General features: G+C 35.1%; 1 protein-coding gene across 3 annotated transcripts in view; it reads right to left on the bottom strand.

Annotated features, from left to right (window-relative positions):
* Positions 1-22112, bottom strand: part of SPATA17 (spermatogenesis associated 17) — a 175746-nt gene that overhangs the window by 72695 nt on the left and 80939 nt on the right. For 2 of the 3 annotated variants that reach the window (XR_004627369.1, XM_002926656.4), the window contains exon 7: positions 3479-3682. The exons of the other annotated variant lie outside the window; for it this stretch is intronic. Coding sequence is in view for 1 of the 2 variants with exons in the window: in XM_002926656.4 (XP_002926702.3) it covers positions 3479-3682 (204 nt within the window). In the remaining variant the exon portion in view is untranslated. The remainder of the gene's footprint in view (positions 1-3478; positions 3683-22112) is intronic. 3 annotated transcript variants of the gene reach the window in all.

The raw sequence follows: 22112 nt of genomic DNA, 5'->3' as shown, positions 1-22112 counted from the left end.
GACAGACCATCAGAGTATAAATATTACCATTTGTAGTATAGCATATATAATCTTAGATCTCCTGATGATGTATGTGCCTTTCATATTATTAGATAACATATAGGAAATGTGATTCTGTCCAATAAAACCACAACATTAAAAATACCATTCTCTGAAAACAAGAATGGAAAGGAGGAAAGAAAGTGAGGAAAGAAGAAGCCAAAGGAAGCTGAGAGAAAAGAAGGTGGGATGAAACGATGGGCTGAGGAAGAATGGGAAGGAAGGAAGAAAAAAAGGAAAGAAAGGAAGAAAGAGAAGATTAAAATGATGTGGAATGGAGGGAGAAGTCCAGGGATAGGAATGAAGGAGACAGGGAAAGAAGGAAAGAGGAAAAGAACAAGGAAAGGGAGAAAGAGGAAAAAAATCTTTTAAAAAAAAAAAAAAAAAAAAAAAGATTGAGCTTTATAAAAACTCTTACACAAGGAGATTTGATGAGCTTCTCAACCGGCACAAACATCTACGTGCTGGCAGAGAGCCGCATCCCAACTCTGTGAGAAGAAGCCTGTGCACTCTGCACCCTTTCAGACCTCACTCAATGTTCCTCTTCACCTGGCTGTTTATCTGTATCCTTTAGAGTAAAGCAGCAAATGTAAATAAAATGTCTTCCTGAGTACTGTGAACCACTCTAGCAAATTATCAAACCTTAGGATGGGGTCATGGGACCCCTCAATTTGTAGCCAGCTCAGTAAGAAATATAGGAGACCCAAAAATTGCTACCGGTATGTGAAGTGAAGAACAATTTTGTGAGGTTAAGCCCTTGAGCTACAGAGAACTCCTGGTAGTTAGTGTTAGAACTGGCTTGAATTGTTGGACACCAAATGGTATTCAGAGAATCAGAGAATTAGTTGTTGGTGTTGGAAAACACCTTGGTCACATATATATATTTTTCCATACATATTTATATACTTTTTATATTTATTTACTATATTTATTATGTAAATATACATGTATACCTCTTCCATACAAATATATATAACCATTTATATATATAGTATATATGTATAAAAATTGTCCACATATATTATTCACATATATCTTGTATATAGCTATATGTATATATCTTCCCTATGCATTCCATAAATACTAAATACGTATATGTATAAATACAATGCTATGGGGGAGGGACGCCACGTAAAGTACTAAATGGGTTGTATTGAGAAAAGTACATTAATAGAGATGAAGAGTGAATACAAACTAGTATAAGCCATATCATAAAAACATAAAATAGCAAAGCAATAAAGATAATGTGGAATGTAAATATTATAAAACTCATATAAAATGATATTAAATGTGTATGGTTAATGTTGTGAATATTATACAGTGTGGCGGTTTGGTCTGGATGACTTCTAGAGTGTTTCCAACTCAGAAACATTTACATATCTTTATCTTATCAATACCATATCACTTTCACATTTCCTAAAAAGTTGCATTCAAAATTACTCTATGAGTTCCATGTATTACCAATAGCTATCTCATTGAATATAGCATAAAATATGGATTATTAAGTATACAAATACACAATGTTATATCTCATACCTTAGCAATCTTTGAACACTTAATACACAAGCAATGGAAATACCAGAATTATCTTCTGTATAGAATAATAAATAGAATTGCTCATTCTGATGGTATCATGTAAAATCATTACTTGCATCAATCGAAATAGTAATATGCACAATTCAAATGGTAAAAATTCAGTTACTTAGAATATAAAATTTATTTTATATTTGTTTTAAAAACTATTTTAAATGCCTTTATTAGAATATTGGTATAACCTATATTTTGAAAAGAATAATGAAACCATACTCTGAAGATATGTTCCAAAATAAACTGAAAATTTTCCAATTATCTCTCCTTTGTCCCCTTGCTCAACTCTCCTCTCCCTGCCACTTTACTTCAAAAAGAGGGAGCTCTCTCAGCTTCTGTTTTTTTGGATAGATTTTTTTTTTACAACTCTTTCTATAATATAGTATAAGCCATCAGTTAATATTATTTTTTAAAAAGAGTATTAATTATCAATTAGTAGTTTTAAGAGAGCAAAAAAAAAAAAAGCACAAATAAAGGGAATAAAAGACCCAATTACAGAAAGTGAATACATAACATCACAAATAATTACAGCAAAGTGGGAAATTATTTTATGGCATAGGTGAGGTTGTCTGCTAGCAATTGATGAGATGGCCGGGGGTGTGAAAAGCAGTCTCTAAAATGACCTCCAACCATCCTACTTTCTGGGACTCAAACCCTTGTGTGAATTGGACTTACTTCTAAAAAAATAAAATATGGCAGAATGAGAGGTCACTTGTGGCATGAGGTCATAAAAAGGCTAGGGCTTCTGTTTTGAGAAGTCTCTCACTCTCGGTTAGATCACTCCCCCGACGGAAGCCAGATACCAGTGAGGCAGCTCTGTAGAGAGGCCACTATGAGGAGGGGCTGAGATATGAAAACAAGTAACCATATGGGTGACCTTAGAAGAGGATCTCCTCATCCTCCTGCTCTTCCCTACAGCTGAGTTTCCACGTGAAATCATAGCGTGCCTGGCACCTTGACTGCAACTTCACGACAGATCTTTTGTCAGAGGCACTCACCTAAGCTGTACCTACAACATTGACCCACAGAAACTGTGAGATAAGAAATGTGCGTCGATTTAAGCCATCAGGTTTTCAAGTTATTTATTACATAGCAACAGATATACAGAGGAAAGCCTGTGTAAGGAACTATTAGGTGGGAGCTCTGGGAATCTGGCCCTGTGAACCCAAATCAACCCAATTCTAGGTTGATGCCCCCTGGTGGCCAGTGTCTACTCCAGATTAAATATTGATGGGGATGATAGAACTGTTGCTCTCTGGGGCATTGGGGACAGTGCCACTCATCCCCAACACATCCCACTCCACCCTATAGCCCTGGGAAGTCATTTGCCAACCCAGCTCTACAGCAACCCAGGGAAGACTTTTTTTGTCTCCGCCTGACTCTTGCATTGTTTTGGGTCCTCTGTAATTCTCAACTTATACTTTTAAATTATGTTTACAACTGTATACAGATATGAATCATCAGATGAAAAGTTAAATAAAGTTGATAATACATATTTTCCTAGCAACATGTAATAAAAGGACTGTTATAACAATGTTTTTAAAGAAAAAGGTTAGATACTAGACAAAACTCTTATGTGTTAACTTCATATTTGAAATAATAAAATCCAGTACCATAGAATTATTGGATTACTTCCCTCATACATATTTTAAACAGACTTTATATTTATATTTATTATTATATTTTATTATTTATTATATTATATTTATTATTATATTTATATTTATTATTTAAAATTAGATTCCATAAAAAATAATTTCCCTTTCTTGTCACAAAGACAAAACAATAACTTAAAAAAAAACCAGCAAGAATACAATCATTGACAGAATTCTTATATTGGACTAATGAGTACCTGACATTGTTTCCTATCAATGGGTGGCAGAATTTCGGATTGAGGAAAGGAACGCGCACTGGTACAAGCTAGCCAATCGCTAAGGCTGATGCAGGGCTTCGGCTTAGCTTTAGACCTTTGGGATGTTAAAGGCTTTGCCTTTTGTAACCGCAATTCCCACGGATCAGGATCTTTTCTGAATGGTGAATTGTATACACCTGGAATCTAAAGAAAAAACATAATTTTTATTTTATCTTTAACTTTTCACATGAAATAAGAGGAAGATGAAGTTGTATCATAAAAATTTTCATATGTTTAAGAACAATTTTTAAGTAGACTCTACTTCTTAACTAGAGGCTGGCTTTAAATTCATCTAAGGAGATTACAAAATACTCACTTTGTCTACACTCCAGACCAACAATTTCAGAATCGTTTGTAGTTAAAGACTAAAAATGTTAAAAATCACTGAGCTATAGCTTCTGCCTGGCATATATGGCATATTTTATATAACCGTATATTAGAAAAACTTACAGAAGGACCTTAAGGCATTCTTTCTGTTAACTATGTATATGGATATTTAATCATATCCATAAGTCATACATTCACTCACATAAACTCAAATATGCAATGCTTGAACCAATTTCAGGCACATAATTTGCACTCAATAAATACTTGATTGCTTTAATGATTACGCATTATACACCCTACTTAATAGCAGCAATTCTAAGTTCTCTACTTTAAAATAATAAACTGGCATTTTATATTAGGTGCTGTATTTCTGTAGTGTCATATTACCCTTAATGTTCTTTCATTGATCTTGTCACACGCTATATCACAAGTCAACTTTGTTAGCACAGCACCTGCTATGCAATAGAGGTTCAACAGATGTATGTATAACAAATGTTAAATTCAAGTGGAGCAAATATTCATTTTCTGAAAATTCAATGGTGTTTGAGTATACAAACAGCATAGAACCATATTTTTATACTTTTCATATATACAAATTCACAGTCATAAGGAAAAGTTATTTTATTTTTTACTTTTATTAAACATTTTTTAATTTATTTATTTGGGGGGGGGCAGGCAGAAGGAGAGGGAGTAGCAGACTCCTGGCTGAGCAGGGAGCCCAAAGCAGGATCAATCCCAGAACCCTGGGATCATGACCTGAGCCGAAGGCAGACGTTTCACTGACTGAGCCACCAAAATGCCCCAGAAAAGTTACATTTTAAAGGACAGTATCATTTATTTGGTTTCTGTGTAGACACTCTGGACTAAGGATTAAACCCATATATTTTTCCTAAAATGTGCCTTTCTCTTATGCCACCATTATATGCAGAAATTTTTCTAGTCACTACATTTACTAATGGAACCAGCAGATTCAAAGTATTATGATTACCTAAAATCTTTGTCTTTGAAAAACTATCTTAGAAAATTTTGTATTCCTGAGGCGCCTGGGTGGCATGATCTCAGGGTCCTGGGATTGAGTCCCGTATAGGGCTCCCTGCTCAGCAGGGAGTCTGCTTCTCTCTCTCCCTCTACCCCTGCCCCCTGCTCATTTTCTCTCTCTCTCTCAAATAAAGAAGTAAATACATAAGTAAATAAATAAATAAAATCTTTCAAAAAAAGAAAAAGAAAATTTTATATTCCCAGCCTAATATTTCAATTCAATGTTAACCTTTTTCTAATATCAACTGAGGCTAGATTCAATGCCCTATCCCTAATGCTACTTTAAGAGACTGGGGACAACTCTGTCAGAGTTCCTACCTACCTACCACATTGTTCCATAATTACCTTTGTGTGTATCAATCTTCCCTAAACAAGCAGCTGGAGCACTGGGCCTGTGTTTTAGGTATTTTTGTATCCGCATGGCCTAGTGGAGTCCTGGGCACATATTAGACACTCAAAAACAATGCACTCTGCAGTAGGACCTGTGAAGCCTCTATTTTACTCTTGTTTTCCAAAGCCAAATCAAGATCTCAGGAAAATGTTTGAGGCTTATTTAAAAATCTTATCAACTTCTTTCAAAGAATTATAGATTATACCCTTTTTATCTTTCTTAATATATCAGTTTTGCTGTGCTTTCAAACGCATTGTGATCTAGAACTAAATTATCAAAGACCCACTTGAGTTATCTCCAGCTCAACTGTTCCTGTGTTATAACCGAATTTTATTAGATAAAACAAAACCAATGTAATATGTAATATACTTACATATCTTAAAAAATATTTTTGAACTGAGTTTTCTTTGGGATTTTTTTCCCTATATAATTTATACAAGAAAAAAGTGTTGAAACATTACAGGCAATTGTATAAACCGTATTTAATGTCATGCTAACATTCTCTCACTATAATACTAAATATCAAACAAGGTAGATTCAAAAACAGTTTAAATGATGTTAATAGAAGACAGCATGGACACATATATTTAAAATAGTTTTGAGTGTAATTTTGAAGTGGGTGATCATTTTTAAGATGATTTTTAGGGTGAATTTCTATGATGAGAATCTATCAATTGTAATGAGAAGAAAACCAACATATATTACATTAAAAAGACTATCCTGACATAAATATAACTAAATCTCCATAGTCTATGAAAAAGATAGGAGTATGCCATTCTATTTAGTGATGATTTAGCTGACTTAAGTCTGTTGATCATTCCAACCTTGCAGATTAAAATAGTAAAATACATACAATTTAACTAGATTATAATTTATCAGTTAAAAATATCTATCCACTTGAATAACTGCTACCAGCCATTAACTCTACCCCATTAGAAATTTTCTTTGGTCTCCTTCCACATTTGCATGCACATGTATACATAGGCTAGATGGGAAATGCAAATAGATCAGTAGACATGATAGCTTTCTTAAATTATATTTTGCAACCTATATGGAGACCTCCTCATGTGTATTCTCTTTGCAATTTAAATCAAATATAGGTAGAAAATATATTTTAATTGAATTTAAAATATATCATTTAAAATCTTCAAGGTGTCAGTTATTTTAGAAATTAATTTAATACATTTACTAACTTACGTCAATGAAAACAGTCCAGCCCTCTCTCAATCCCTACCACAAGCAAATGCCCTATTTATTTATACAGATACAATATGCATTTAGCTATTACTTCTTTAAGTAAATAAAACAATGTTAACTTACTACTGTCTCAATTGCTGCATTTTATAATTTGTAAGCCACTTGTGAATAATGGTTTGTTGTTGATTTTTAAAAATATTACTATGAGTCACAAAAGACAGGTTAATCCTAAGGGACCATGACATATTTTTCAGTTTTCACATTTTTCACAACTTAGAAGGGCTACTGCCAAGCTAGCTTTTGGGACTTCATTTTCAGCAATAATTTTCTAGAGTGACCAACACTATAGGGAAATCTGTGCTAACTGTTTAAAAAAAAAAAAAAGCCTACAACTGAGTTATTTGCAGTACTGTCATGCTAACATTCAACTCAATAAGACCCAAGAAATCTCGGGAGAGGGCTCTGCTAATAGCTTCTTACTGACCTCCTTGCATCAGGCTGGGCTGCTGACTGGTGGCCCAGTGGTGAATACGGCAAATGAGGTGTGAAAGCACTGATTTTTTTTAAAGGCTATGATTCTGACTCGTCAAAAGGAAAAAAAAAAAGGCAATGAGTTATATAATAGATATATATTTTTCTTGAATTCCCCCCTTCAGGCCCTCCATCATGGGAACTTAAGCATGACCTGGAATATTAATTATGTCAGGTTGAGCAACGAGCAAATGTACCATTTGTTACCCAGTCACCCTTAGCATTACATTAATATTTTGAACCATTCCATATTTCTAACAATCTATCAGTTGCTCTTTTCTCCTCAGTTTTCATTCTTTAGACTTACAAATATCGTACAGGAAAGTATGTTAAAAAGGCAATTGGTTTAAAAACAAATGGATGGTAGATTTGGAACATCTACAGTTTTATTTCATGGAGAACGTTTTTATGGTCATTTCCCACTCATCCACAGACCCTCATTTTGTAACTGCCTGAGGGAAGCTGTTCTAATTCTCCCCTCTTCTCTTTGTTACTGAGGTTTACTTCTAAAACAAGTTGCTATAAAATAAAAAATTTGAAACATGATTTTGTACACCTATAATTCCCAAAGCACAATGATTAGTCTTTCCATTTCATATTTTACCATATGAGAAATAATAATCTCTCATAATTTCAAAGTAACTGCTCTCTCAGGAATGAGGAACTAAGAAGTATACAGGATAGGTGGGAGAATTCAAGTTTTACTTTTGCAAATGACAATTACACTGCAAATGGGAGTCAATTGCCACATAAAGGAACAAAATCAAAAAGTATTTTCTTACATCAGGATTCAGAATTTGTGAATAGTCAGAGAGATACACAGTTCCATATAGGGGGGATGGTTAAATTATGTTCAGGATCTAAGCTTTAATCAAAATTATTTTAAAAATTAGACACTAAGTCAACACAGAAGAGCAGCAAAGATCTCTACTAACGAGGAAAGTGAAAGTGGGCCAGAGAACTGTGAATGAAGTATTTGTGAGGGTAGGGACTGCTGAATCAACACTGACCAGTGTACTTCATCATAATTATCAGGACATACTAGTGCCAGGGGATTTATAAAAATCCCACTCAGCAAATAATTGCCCTGCTGTTAGGAGATAGAGTGTTAACACACTGTCACAGTCCAGTGTTTAGTAAGATATTCTACATTCAATTACTCTTGCTAAGAACTAAAAGGAAACATGGTCATTTCTCACCACAGCAGTTATGTTTCCACATGCATTACAGACAACAGCCATGTTAACCCTCAGATACAGTACCTCAGAAGGAAGAAGAATTTCATGGAAACATCTGGGATTTACAAGGAATATATCCGGTATAAAACTTATCGATAGAAAGCAAGTTTTATAAAGAAAAAGCTATTACTAACTATACATGCTTTTCTGTGACTTCAGCGCTGGGTTGAATTTTTAAATGTTTTGAGTCAAAGCATAGAGTGGGGTCATGTTAAATGGAGATCCCAGAGGTAGCTGGCTTCATTAGTTTAACAAATGATTTTTATAAATCATTTCGATATCCTAATCATTATCATCATATATTAAAATATTTTCAATAAATATTGATTAAAATAATGAAATTTAAGTAAAATGGCATCCTCTATATACTAATTCAATTCAATAAATATTTAGCATTTACTAACTTAGAAACACTTTACTGGATCTAATGTAGGTAGAGATACATGAAAAGTGATCACTCCCACCAAGCCATTCTCAGTTGGGGGGGGCACTTGGAGAGTGATTTTGTGACTGACAATAACATAACCAGCCTATAGTAAGTATCCACTAATTAATGTTGTAAAAGAGGTTTATACCAGAGGTTACAGTAAAAGTATATACATTTTTTAGAAAACTGTGGAAAAAGTATCTGACTTTCTTCTAAAGGTGGGTAGAATTCTGGCAATAAAAAGGGAAGAAAGGCATTGTAGGCTAAGGGAAGGGTAAAAATAAAGACAAACATATTTGTGGGAAAACACAGAACAGCTGTTCAGTGAATATCACACTGGCCAGTTTAAGCACAGGGTTATAGTCAAGAGATGAGTTTATAAAGATAAATTGAGGCCAAACTCTAGAAGGCTCCAAATTACACTTAATTCTGCATAAAGTGTAAATCTATTGATTTTTACATTCTTCCTTAGAAGGTAAACTCAAGAAGAAGTCTGAAGCAGGCCTACAGAAACAGACTCCGTGAAAACCACAATTTAAAGAGACAGAACAAGCATCAGAACCAGACTCAGATATGGCAGGCATATCGGAATTATCAGAACAGAAATTTAAAACAACTATGATTAACATGTTAAGGGATCTAGTGGATAAAGTAGACAGCAGGCAAGAACAGGTAGGCAATGAAACAGAGACATGGAAATTCTAATAATCAGAAAGAAATGCCAGGGATCAAAACCATGATAACAGAAATAAAGACTGCTTTTGATGGACTTTTTTGTAGACAGACATAGCTGATTAAAGATCTCTGAACTTGAGGATATGTCATCAGAAAATTCCAAAATGGAAAGGCAAAGAAAAACGTCGGATAAAAATAAAACAGAATAGGAGTGCCTGGGTGGAGCAGTAGGTTAAGCACCAGACTCTTGGTTTCAGCTCAAGTTGTAATCTCAGGGTTGTGAGATTGAGCCCCAAGTTGGGCTCTGCACTCAGCACAGAGTCTGGTTGAGATTCTCTCTTCCTCTCCCTCTGCCACTCCCCGTCGTTCGTTCTTTCTTTTTCTTTCTTTCTTTCTTTCTTTCTTTCTTTCTTTCTTTCTTTCTTTCTTTTTTTTTTCTTTTTAAAGATTTCATTTATCCATTTGACAGAGAGAAACAGACAGTGAGAGACGGAACACAAGCAAGGGGAGTGGGAGAGGAAGAAGGAGGCTCCCAACGGAGGAGCCTGATGTGGGGCTCGATCCCAGAACGCTGGGATCACGCCCTGAGCCGAACGAAGATGCTTAAAGACTGAGCCACCCTGGCGCCCCTGCCCCTGTGCTCTCTCTCTCTCAAATAAAAATAAATGTTTATTAAATAATAAACATAAATAATAAAATGTTTAATAAAATAAATAAAAACAAATAAATGCCATATATATATATGTATGTATCATATATATAATGACAGAATATCCAAGAAAGGTAGGACAACTACAAAAGGTATATACCATGCACAGAATGGGAACCCAGAAGAAGGAAGAGAGAAAGGAACAGAAGACATATTTTAAGTAATAATGACTGAAGATTCCCCCAAATTAATATTATACACTAAACCACAGATTCAAGAAGCAGAGAACACCAAATAAAATAAAATGACAAACACACAAACATATACAGAGGCATATCATATTCAAACTTCTAAGAATCAAAGATAAGAATTTCTTGTGAGAAGCAGAGATGATAAGCACCTTCCCTACAGAGATGCAGAGACAAGAATTACATTCAACTTTTCCTCAGAAATGATGCCAGCAAGACAAGACACCCAGAGTGAACCCTAATACAAACTATGGACTTTGAGTAATAATGTGCTGGGATAGAGAATATATGGCAACTTCCTGACCAAATCTGTTATGAACCCAAAACTTCTCAAAATTTTAAAAGCCTATTAAAATAGTTAAACATATGCTTAGTATATAACACAACAATTCCATTCCTGGGAATCTATACAAGAGACACGAAAAAACATGGAACACTGCCTATCTCAAGACCTGGCACAGAGTAGACAATCAATCCATGCTTATCTGAATAAGTGATACAGACCAAAATTCTATAAAGGAGGTGAAGACTGCTTATTGAAAGGTAAGAAGAAAGAACAGCAGAAACAGAAGAATGACATGGACAGGGAGCATTCTATAGAAACAGAATCAGAAGACACCAATAATAACTTTGATTAAAAAGACCATAAGAGAATGTGGACTTACAGAAAAGCCCGGGCTTAGAAGCCAGGCAGAGAAGGTAGAAAGAAGAACAGGTATGCAGGAATATTACTACCTGTTTTGGAGTTATTAGAACTGAGTTCCCAAAAATCCAGGTTGAAAGGTCCAGTGTATAATTGTAATAGTAGGTCTGGAACTTGGGAAAGAGGTCATAGTAAGCAACTGGAGTGTTTTCTGAATAAAAATATCTGAAGGTCTGAAAATGGATGGCGTCACTGACGGAAAGCATGTAGGGAATTCAGGTGAACAGTCTTAGGAGTGTATACACACAAGAAATAAGTGGAAGAAGAGATGCCCATGAAGGACACTCAAAAGAGCAAACAGTGAGGGAGGAGAGGCAGTACACAAGGGAGAAGACCGTTTCATGAAGGAGGTCAGCAGTGTCAGAAGCTCAGGAGAGGTGGAACAGCATGAGGACAAAGAATGCACAACTGGCATGGTAATTAGAAGGTGACAGGTGACCTCCACAGAAGCAAATTGTGTTCTTGTGGCACAAATCACATCATAATTCATTGAATGTGAGGAAAGAAAAAGAAGTGGAGACTGATTTGAGTCTTCTAAAATATAGCAATATTATGATGACTCAGAAAATCTTGGGACTAAAAGAACATTTTCTCCACCTGGTCAGGATTTCCCTTTAACTATATTGCATTTTGAAAGAATTTCTAAGAGAAGATTCCACGTAAAAGACTTTCTTGGAAATCTTCCCCACTAAACAATTCCTTTATCTTTTTCTCTGTAAATGTCAAGTCACTATTCTACTGATGCCTGCAAGGACTAGATGAAAGTCGCTTATCTTCTTGCTTAAGAAATTTTTTTAGGCCTGTTCCTTTCCCTAACAAGTAGCAACCCCCCCAACCCTGGTGCCCCCAAATATAGCTTCATTTACCTCCTCCCCTCCTCTATCTTCTGCCTTGGCACTCTCTCCAGATTTGGCTTTGATTCTTGCTTTACCATCTGAGTCATAGCACTGACAGTTTATAAGTAATTATAAAATACTGAAATTAGCATTGATATGTATACATACCCATACTGAGAACAGACCATTCTGTGGGGTTAAGATGACTGGTATTTGAGCAGTGTGAAAGAAGAGAAGGGATGTGCCTAGTGTAAGATGAGGGAAGGCATTCCCAGAAAACAGCAAGATGTGCAAAGGAACAGAAATTTAAATAATTTTGATATTAAAGAACTATAAATAGCCCCATATAATATCAGAGTATTAAGATATACATTGAATACTATTGAATACACTATTGAAGAAGACAGAACAAATGATCGAAGAGTACAAGGCTGCCTATAGTGTCCCTAAGGCCAAAGGAAGTTCCAATACCACAAGTGTGATGAGCAGTGTGCAAATCTCCCAGAGGTCCCGTGGATTTACAATTAGAAGATTCCTGGGTGACTTTATCAAGAGGTATCCTGAGTAAAGCAGTGAAAGTGGATACCCAGTTCCACAGTGATTTGAAAACTCCCTATTGAGATGCTTCTAACACACAATTTCTACACATTCTGTGCTGGCTTATTACACGTACTAATGAAGTCTGAATGACCTAAGAAAAAATAGTAAAGCATGTTTTTAGGACCACCACCCACCCCAAGCCCTCCATTATATACCATTGTTCCCCCCTCGGAAACCTACTATTTTCTCTTGCTCAGTTCTTCTACAGATGACTTAATTTGAAAATGACTTCATGGTTTGGGTTTAAAAGATGACTTTCGGGGCGCCTCGGTGGCACAGCGGTTAAACATCTGCCTTCGGCTCAGGGCGTGATCCTGGTGTTATGGGATCGAGCCCCACATCAGGCTCTTCCACTATGAGCCTGCTTCTTCCTCTCCCACTCCCTCTGCTTGTGTTCCCTCTCTCTCTATCTCTATCTCTGTCGAATAAATAAATAAAATCTTTAAAAAAAAAAGATGACTTTCAAGACAATTAGTTGCTAAAAGAAAAATACTTAGCATCACAGAAACAGGCAAGAGAATTGAAAATTTTCTTTTGTTAAAGAAAATGTACTAATAGAATGGGGCATTTGTCCAACTTTATTCCCAGTGTTATCTGGGGCTCTGCAAGAAACTGATTTCCCAAGAGCCTTTGAAGAAAGGTTTCTTAAGCAAACAGGAGGAAGCCATTTTAAGTTTTATCAAATATAGGATTGACTGCCTCGTGGGGAAATGCTATGTTGCCTTAATCAGATTGGCTACAATCTTGTAACCAGATCTCAAAGACCACCTCATTTTTAGACTACTGTGCTCTCACACAGTCTTGTTCTATAGACCTGTGGCTTCTTGTCTGGAAATTATAAATTAGTACCTATTAGGTACAGATTATACCTGCCACTTTGTGATAATTGAGCTGAGTCTTTAGTATTTTTGCACTTTTCTGCATTATCCTTCAATAAAAATTTTATCTTTTTTAGGTTATCTTTTGCTTTCTTATTTTGCTTTGACCTGCTTGGTGGTAGGGAGCCCAGAAAATTCCACTATGCTTCACAACCTTGTTATCTTTTATCTCAACTCAAAGGTAAGCCCCTTTGGTGGTAACACAACTTGACCACAAACATAATTAGAGGGAAAGTAATTTAATCGAAGGGAGTTGACCAACGCAGTATTTTGATCAAAAAACTGAACTGGTCTAAAATGAGTAATAGTCTAGTCTCTGGCTTCTGGGGTGTACAACTGGGTTATTTCACAAGTTTTTATGCTTTTTTTTTTCCATTTCATTCCTCATTTCAAAAATATGAGGAAATAATACCTCCCTTGTACTTTTTAATCCATTAATTCACTTTCAGTCCATCATATTATTACTATGCTAATGAAAATAAAGAACAGGCAGAATGACTTAAGTTTCTCTATAATAAGAGATAATTGATCAAATAACTATTTATCGATTTGCTTTTTTGTCAAATTGCTCATGCCCAAATAATTGTCTGCCAAATTAATTCCAGCTCTCCTTTATATTCTCTGGTATACTCATCCTCAACTATCCCATTCCTTTTCTCAACACTTCTGATCCCTCTCCTATAATCCTTTTAACCTTGCCCTATGGAACCCTTCTCCCATATGCTAAACAACTTCTTGTTGCCCCCAAACTTCTCAATAATTATACTCCCTACCTTTTTATTATGACTGAAGCTTCCTTCACCCCTAGAATATCACTTCCCTTGCAGGCCTACTGAACAAAGCATTTTAGTACTCCCCCGTATCACAATGACTAGGGAGAGATTTGCATTTTCTTAATTCCCCAATGTCATTTTCAAACCAATACTCATCAACTTTCTTGCATTCTAAATATGCACTCTTTTGTCCCTCCTTATGGCTGTCATACACAGACTCACTGGTCATTTGCCCATATTCATGATAGCCTTTGGCACTTAGTTCAGGCTTCCTTTCTACTATGTGCTCTGGGATAACTTCTGGGTGATTTCATGTACAGATGGGTGACCCATCCCAACAGTATAGCCTCACAGTTTGACTCCTTCAACCTCACTGACCTTCACCTTTATATATTACTAGTTAGGGCAAGAGAGAGATGGCAAGAACATCTACCTTCTTATAGATATGTCTTTATCTTAAATCATATGATCACAAAATAATGTGTAACTGTACTGAATAGTTTCAGAATTTCAGCTGATGTCTCAAAGATGAAAATACTTCTTTTTAAAAGATTGATTGACTCATTTTAGATGGTGGGTAGTGGTAGGGGAGGGGCAGAGGGTGAGAGAGAGACAGTCTCAAGCAGACTCCCTGCTGAGCATAGAGTCTAACTGGGGGCTTGATCCCATGACCCTAAGATCATCATCTGAGCTGAAATCAAGAGTCACACACTTAACCAACTAAGCCAGGTGCCCCAAGATGAAAATATTTAGTAGATGATATAAGTACACACCCTTAATCCTCTGTTCATGGCTCTTTTCCCAAGAAGACAAATTCATTGCCCAATAGCTCTCCAGAAGTGCCCATGAAGGCTTGCTTGCCTTCCTGTGAGAAGGCCCTGCATCTTAGACCTATGTCTCCCACCTCCTGATGCTTAAAGGAACTGATAAGCTAATTCACACAAAACATCAAAAGCTAATAACACTGAATATATTGTCTAGTAATTATTGTCAAATAAACAGAAATCTAAAGATATGATTTCAGCCATCATCCAGGAAAATAATGTTGAGCTAGGACCTTTCTCAGCCCTCTTTAAACCATACCTTAAAGAAAACAAAGCATGGTTTTGAAGATAGCCAGATCATAGTTTGAATTTCATCTTCATTCTACCTAGTTATGTAACTTGGTTTAATTTGGGACATTACAGAATTTAAAAACAAATGTTAGTGCCGCCTTTGCCTTTTCTTTGAATATAAGATTTGTCCTTTTAAAAGTCATATAAAATTAGGGCACCTGGGTGGCTTAATTGTTAAGCGTCTGCCTCAGGATCCTGGGATCAAGCCCTGGATCGAGCCCTGCATAGAGCCCCGCATCGGGCTCCCTGCTCGCAAGCCTGCTTCTCCCTCTCCCTTTGCCTGCTGCTCCCCCTGCTGTGCTCTCTCTCTCTGTCAAATAAATAAATAAAATCTTTAAAACTAAAAAATAAAAGTCATATAATATATTTTACCAAATACAGGTATCAGTTATTAAAAATTATCACATCTGTCAAAATGATTGTTTGATTTATAGTTTTATTTAATTCAGAGAAGAAATAGTGAATAATTGGGACTGAAATAAAAGCTGTCTTTCTTGTTTTGAGTATGAAAGTATTATAAATCAGAATTAGGACATGTATTAGAAACACCATGACTCTGATATTAGATATTGGGGATATTAAAGTGACATGGTTGCTCTCCTTTATGAATTCGCCTATGTTAGAGGGAAGTAGAAATAACCGTAATACCAATGGCAAATGTCATATAAACACACAGAGGAAAAAAGCAACAACTGTGCCTTGCAAGGTCGGGTAAGGCCCAACCACAATTTTAGCATTCTGATAATCATCAACAGAGAAGCTGATTTTGGTATAGATATATTAATAACCAAACCAGGTAAAATAAATTGAATAATTTTAATGATATGAATTTAAGACTAATTCAGATGAACATAAATCGACTTATGCATAGATAGCATATGCATACACAACAAATATGAGTACAACAAAATTATATTATCTACGATTCCTAATTTATTTCAAAGATATATTAATACTGAAATTATATGCATATATATACATGTATTAATTTAAAAGGAGATGGAAAATAAAGCTGAATAAATTTAAAAGAAAAAATTTTAAAATTCAACTCATTAAAGGGACTAAAACTACACGGGAATGTTTTACATTATATAAGCACCTTGAAAATAAAATTTTTCTCTAAACTAAGAGTGATCATATCCTTTCAGCAAGACTCTCCTTTCAGTACTAACAGCAGCTAATGAGACCAGTTTATTTATTTTAGGCCCAAGAGATACTAAGAGATTTAAGATTTAAAGACAAATTTGTTCTCTTTTCTCCCTTCTTCACACCTTCCTTCCATTTTCTCATCTTCTATTTTACTGTCTGCTATGATATTGTGTAGATAACATAACTCCTTCCTGAGTGAAATACTTCTGTCTAAAGACATATAGATAGAAACACCAACTGATAAGACTATTGAACAGAAAACCTGCCACTTTATACTAAAATATTTAAAGCCATGTTTCTCACACCAAAATGAAACTTTTTTTTAAAGTAGGCTTCATTTCCAGCATGGAGCCCAGTGCAGGGCCCAAGACCACGACTCCAAAATCAAGACCTTAGCCACAACTCTGAGATCAAGACCTGAGCTGAGATTTAGAGTCAGATGCCACCCCAGATGCCCTGAAACTAATTTTAATATATATTTTTAAATAAACAATTGCACTTCCCCTTTATGTTTCTTTTGTGATTGTAATACATATATAAAATATTGTACAAACTTTACACGTCTTTTAAAATATTTACCTACTTTATACTGCATAAAATCTCAAGGTCATAGACAATTTCTTGTATTGGAATATATCTTAATTTACACTCAGAAGTTAAGAAATACTCATGTTCCTAAGAGTGACCTTAATGACCAAACAAGCTATGTTAGTCAATGTTTGAGAAGCTTGATCATTGACTTAGTTAAGAGCTCATTTTAAGAAAACATTTGAAAGTGTAACTCTCCCTGTGTCCCCAGTTTTAATACAAAGGAATAATGTTTTTGATTGTAGGGTACAAGGGCTAGGGAAGGATATATACAGAAGATTAAAGGAAGAAGAAGAAATAAAGAAAAGATGGATTAATTCAAAGCCAGAGATTTTAAAATTTGGCCTCCAGCTATTCAGTGGAAATATTTCTAACGTTTTCTAATCCAAAAGAGTGAATTTAAATATTAAGAACACGGGGGGTGAGCAGGGCTGATCTATATAAAGTTATTCTTCTGGACTTGCAGAAGAGCTAAGATAAATCATGAGCTGACAAACTACCTCTTCATTATTTATCCATTTATAAGAGCACCTAACTTCTAACTGGTTTCATTCTAAAATATTTCTGAAGTGTCTTAAAAATAGAGAAGTAGTCATAATAATAGTAGGAATAAATCTTCAAATCTATAAAGTATTATAGCCCCAATTATTTCATCAGATCTTAGTTAGAGCAATGGTATAACTTCCTTGAGTTTCTAAGTTTTAGATTTCATTGTATTACAATTAGGGACAGCAAAAGGAACCACCAAAAACTCAGTCTTCTCTAATCAATGAAGAAGTTGAAAAAATTGATTATAATCAACATACTAACAACATTAATTTTATAAAAACAGAAATAAGCATATACAGTTAGCTGTTGATTACCCTGTATAAAACATCTGCATATAATGCAATTTAAAATATGGTGTGCTAGAGTACAAAGGTAAGTAAAGAAACATTTTACCTTAAGGTAGAAAATGGGAACTACTTTTGTTACAAATTTTTTCTAATTCTTTTCTGCTTTTGAATTTTCTGTTAAAGCTGTATTTAACATTTTGTATAAGCCTGTATTTGTGTATGCATATACACACATGTACAGATAACACATACACATACATAGATGTGCGTGTACAGGTTATTATTCAGTACATGTAATACCCAATAAGAACTCTCCCTACCCCACACCCAATACATTAAAAATTAGCCTCATGACTGGATGGAAATGAACAGACCCTGAGTTTGATGTCCAAAAATAAAACATGATAAATAGAGGACTAAAGAAAATCAAGTGCCTCAGTTTCATCGATAGGACTAAAATAATAATGTTCATTTAAATGTCTGAATGTTAGATTTGATATCTGATACTCAGATTATTCATATAAAATTAAATTGAATTAAATTAAAATAGTTTTAATAGTTAAAACTTCTTTGAGCAAGTTTAACACAATACAAAAATATACCGACTAGAGGTGAAGTAACAGTGAAAATGATTCAACTTAATCTCTGGGGCCCTCATTTTCATAGGCTTTTTCCATAACACAAGGAGGAACCCTGGCAATGTGTTCACATGGTTATGTTTTTTTTGTAAAATCTGTGAAAGTAAGACATCAGTTAGTTTCACTGTCTCTTACGCTCTGACTTATCCTCTATCATACTTCGGTTGGGTGGCACAAGAATGGCTATGGGCATGCTGGAGACCAAACCAGGAAAAAGCTAAGGTGGGTGTATATTTAATTTAGGTTTGATTAGATATATTTATGGGTGTTTTCTTTTTCTGTTACTTCCAAGTATAGTTAAAACTTTTTAGTAATCCCAATGCAGGAATAACTTTCAGAAATATTCATGAACCCAGTGGGCCGACTCACCAGGCATCATGAATAAAGGTGCAGGACCAGAGGCTGCACCGTACTACAAACATCCTAAACCATCTGGCCTGGAAGTATGTGACTAGTGGAAGAGAAGTGGGGTTTTCTCCAATGGAGAATTTGATTCTTCTCATTGCCTATACAAAATAGAAGGTCTTCGCTTTCAAAAATATACTCAATGACGCAGCATACAAATAGGAGCGCAACATTTAACTTTCTTACGGTAATGAAAAATTTAGATCAATGTTCCTACAAAAAGGAGTGAATAACTTTCTCTTTTCACTCTAGAAAATATGACGAAATTATTGTCAAAGAAAGAGGCAATCAAAAAGCATGAAACCAAAATATGGTGAGCAAATATGATAGAGCTATCAAGCAGTTAATAAAACTACTGTTATATTTAGATCTTGAGTTGTGGTGTTCTCAGATGTTAAAATTTGAAATGTGCTTGAAATGTTTTTTGCTCATTATATTCATCTTCCCATATCTGTTACTTTGTGTAGTTTCTTCTTGAAGGTAGATGCCCAAATTGTATAAGCTTCAGGCCCCAAAACACATGAATCTGCCTCTGGTCACATGCACAGGAGAAGTTTACAGTGTGTTTTGCTAATGAAATGCAGTATGCTGAAAAGGAAAATATACATAAGAAAAGTAGCTAAGGCACTTTTCTACCTGAGTGGTCTCTCTTTAAATTAACTTTCATTTTGTTTTTGCTTCCATCAGTATTTTTGCCTCCATTTCTTAGATAAATGATGGCAAGGAGGAGAACAGGGAAGGGACTTATTTGGGGACATAAGACTTTTTTCTAACCACTTCACTTTATCTCTTCAAAGAGTACTGACAACGGACAATAATTTTATCTCTTTCATATATTACAGGATAATAAAAACTATAATGTTAAAGAGGGAGGAAATAAAATGTAAAAGTTAATAGCTAATTCATTCGCCACGCTAGTTCAGTCCTTGGCCTTTTCTGAACAGAGACTGCCAACAGTAACAAATTATGCGATGGTTTTGTGATGTGGACAGTTCACTAGGGACCAAGAGCAAATGACCAAACTTGAGGACCTGCCTCTTAAACTAGGGATCCAAAGATCATAGGTCAGATCTTTATTCACTACATAGTCTTCAAGAAAGAATAAATCTGCCAAGTGTCTAGAGTAAAAATGAGTACCAAACAAGAGCATTTCAATCACCAGAAAAATAATTGCTACTTTATAGAATATTGTGGGGATAAACGTAATAAAAGTGCTTTGAGCTATGCACAGAAAGACACCATAGAAATCTACATATGTCTGGCTTGCTTCATTCACTCTTTTATATGCAGGCCCTAGTTTTTCTATTTGTCCATGGATTCATTCAAATCAATGTTCCTTTTAAGTACTAAAAAACATTTTAGAGAAAAGGTAAAAAGAGAATGCTATGAATTGAGGGTAACTCAAGGAGCAGTACATACTCAGACTGCTAGTGTTTTCAAGGATAAAAAGATAGCCATAAACCTACAGTAAAGTCCCTTCCAAATAGAGTTTATTGAGGTGAATCACATGTAGACCACAGATGTAGATCACTAACTCAGATTTCCACTGTGGCCGCACTGTCCTGAGGATGCCCCAACATCACAGAGTTTAAATAAACTATAACCTTGAGCAGGTTGCTTCATCTTCCAGACCTGCTTTCTTTAATCTGTTAACAGAAAGAGCTAGAAAGGTAATCTCTAAACAGCCCATGCTGCTCTAGTACATTCCAATCAGGGGTCCTGTCCTCTGTCAGTGTGAGTTCCTATTTTTATATTTTTCTCCATGGAAACATACAAACTACTGGGAAGTTGGCAAAAACAAATATAAGATCCTTCATGTAAGACTTATGAATCTACTCCCACTCCCTACTTCCATAATTCTCAGTTTTACTGCCAGACCTTTTCAACCTAAAAAAAAATGTGCCATAACCAGGGAGTGGCTAACATAAGAATTAAGAATTCATTGTTGAGAATGCTGTGTAATGCAGGAAAGAAATAAGAGGAATCTAGAGGGATATAGTTAACTAGGAATACTAAATAGCAGTGATGCTAAGCAAAATGACAAAATTGCTAAGTTTCTCTTACACGTCCTCCTAATTATCTTTACAGTACCTTTTAAGATCTCCCCAGACATTCCATGTAGTTAATATATCCCTTATCATCTCTGGCTCCCTTCGTTACCAACCTTAATGCCCATATTGGTCCTCATACTCTAGGCATTGCCTCAGGACTGTGGACATACTTTTCTTCCTTCCTTTTATGATAGCCTATTCACAGTTATTAATTTTCACCAAGCTATACTAATAAGAATACCTTAATAGCTGTCTCCTTTCTAAAAGTATTTTAATTTAATAAGGGAAAAGATATGTATCTCTAACAATAAAATAATGGCAAAATTAAAGTGTTAGTGGAACATATGTGAGATGTTGACTCTTTTTTGGGGATGGGGGAGGTAACAAGGAAGCTTCTGAGTTTCCAGAATATGACAAGCCACAAGAAGTCACATATCTCATATAAGGAGACCCCTGTGATGAATGTTTCTGGGATATAAAAATCAGACTGTATCAGGATGCTCACCCTGAGGAGGAAAGGAAGATAAGACTAAATATAAATAGAGTAGAGTCAGTCTGGAAAGTTTCAAGTGTGTATGCTGAAAACTTTGGATTTTATCCTATGGACAACAGGGAATCGTTGGAGGTTTATAAACTGTAAAGAGACATGACATAAAAAGTACCATTTTAGCAAAATTCATCTGATAGTGGCAAATATACTGGGACAAAGAGAAAAAGACTAAACAAAGAAAAAATCATTTTAGAGATTATTACCATTGCTCAGAGTTCAGGAAATGGACATACTGGAATTTATTTAAAAGATGATAGGAAGAATAAATTGAAAGAAGTCCGCGATTTTACACAGAAAATAAAAAAGAGGGAAAGATTTTAAAAATTTGGATGAATGGGAATAGTTTAGAACATTGATTAAAATAAAGACTGATTTGGACAAATAAAGAAAAAAATCACATAAAGAAGAAAAAATGCCAAAAAGCAGAAGCAAGGAACCACGTGAATGCTCTAAATCAGGTTGCATCAAACCATGAAGATCAGAAATGTAATATACTCAATATAGTGGATGTTATTAACAGCCGTAAATATTGAGGCATAGATCCTTTTGCATGTATATTATGGAAATACAGAGGTGGGGGAAAGGAGGGGAGAGGGAAAAAGAGAAAGTGGGGGTCTATCCTAGAAATGTGAGAGGAGTATCATATTTTTAAGACAAAGAAGTGGTTTTTAGATAAGGATCAAGAGGTGTAAAAGTGTATTCCAAGAGTTGTTACAGGGTTATGTTTTAAC

Source organism: Ailuropoda melanoleuca, chromosome 8 (genome assembly GCF_002007445.2).
Source record: "Ailuropoda melanoleuca isolate Jingjing chromosome 8, ASM200744v2, whole genome shotgun sequence".
Classification (NCBI taxonomy): Eukaryota; Metazoa; Chordata; class Mammalia; order Carnivora; family Ursidae; genus Ailuropoda; species Ailuropoda melanoleuca.
Note: the sequence above shows the minus strand (reverse complement) of the source record. Positions and strands in the feature narration are given on the sequence as shown.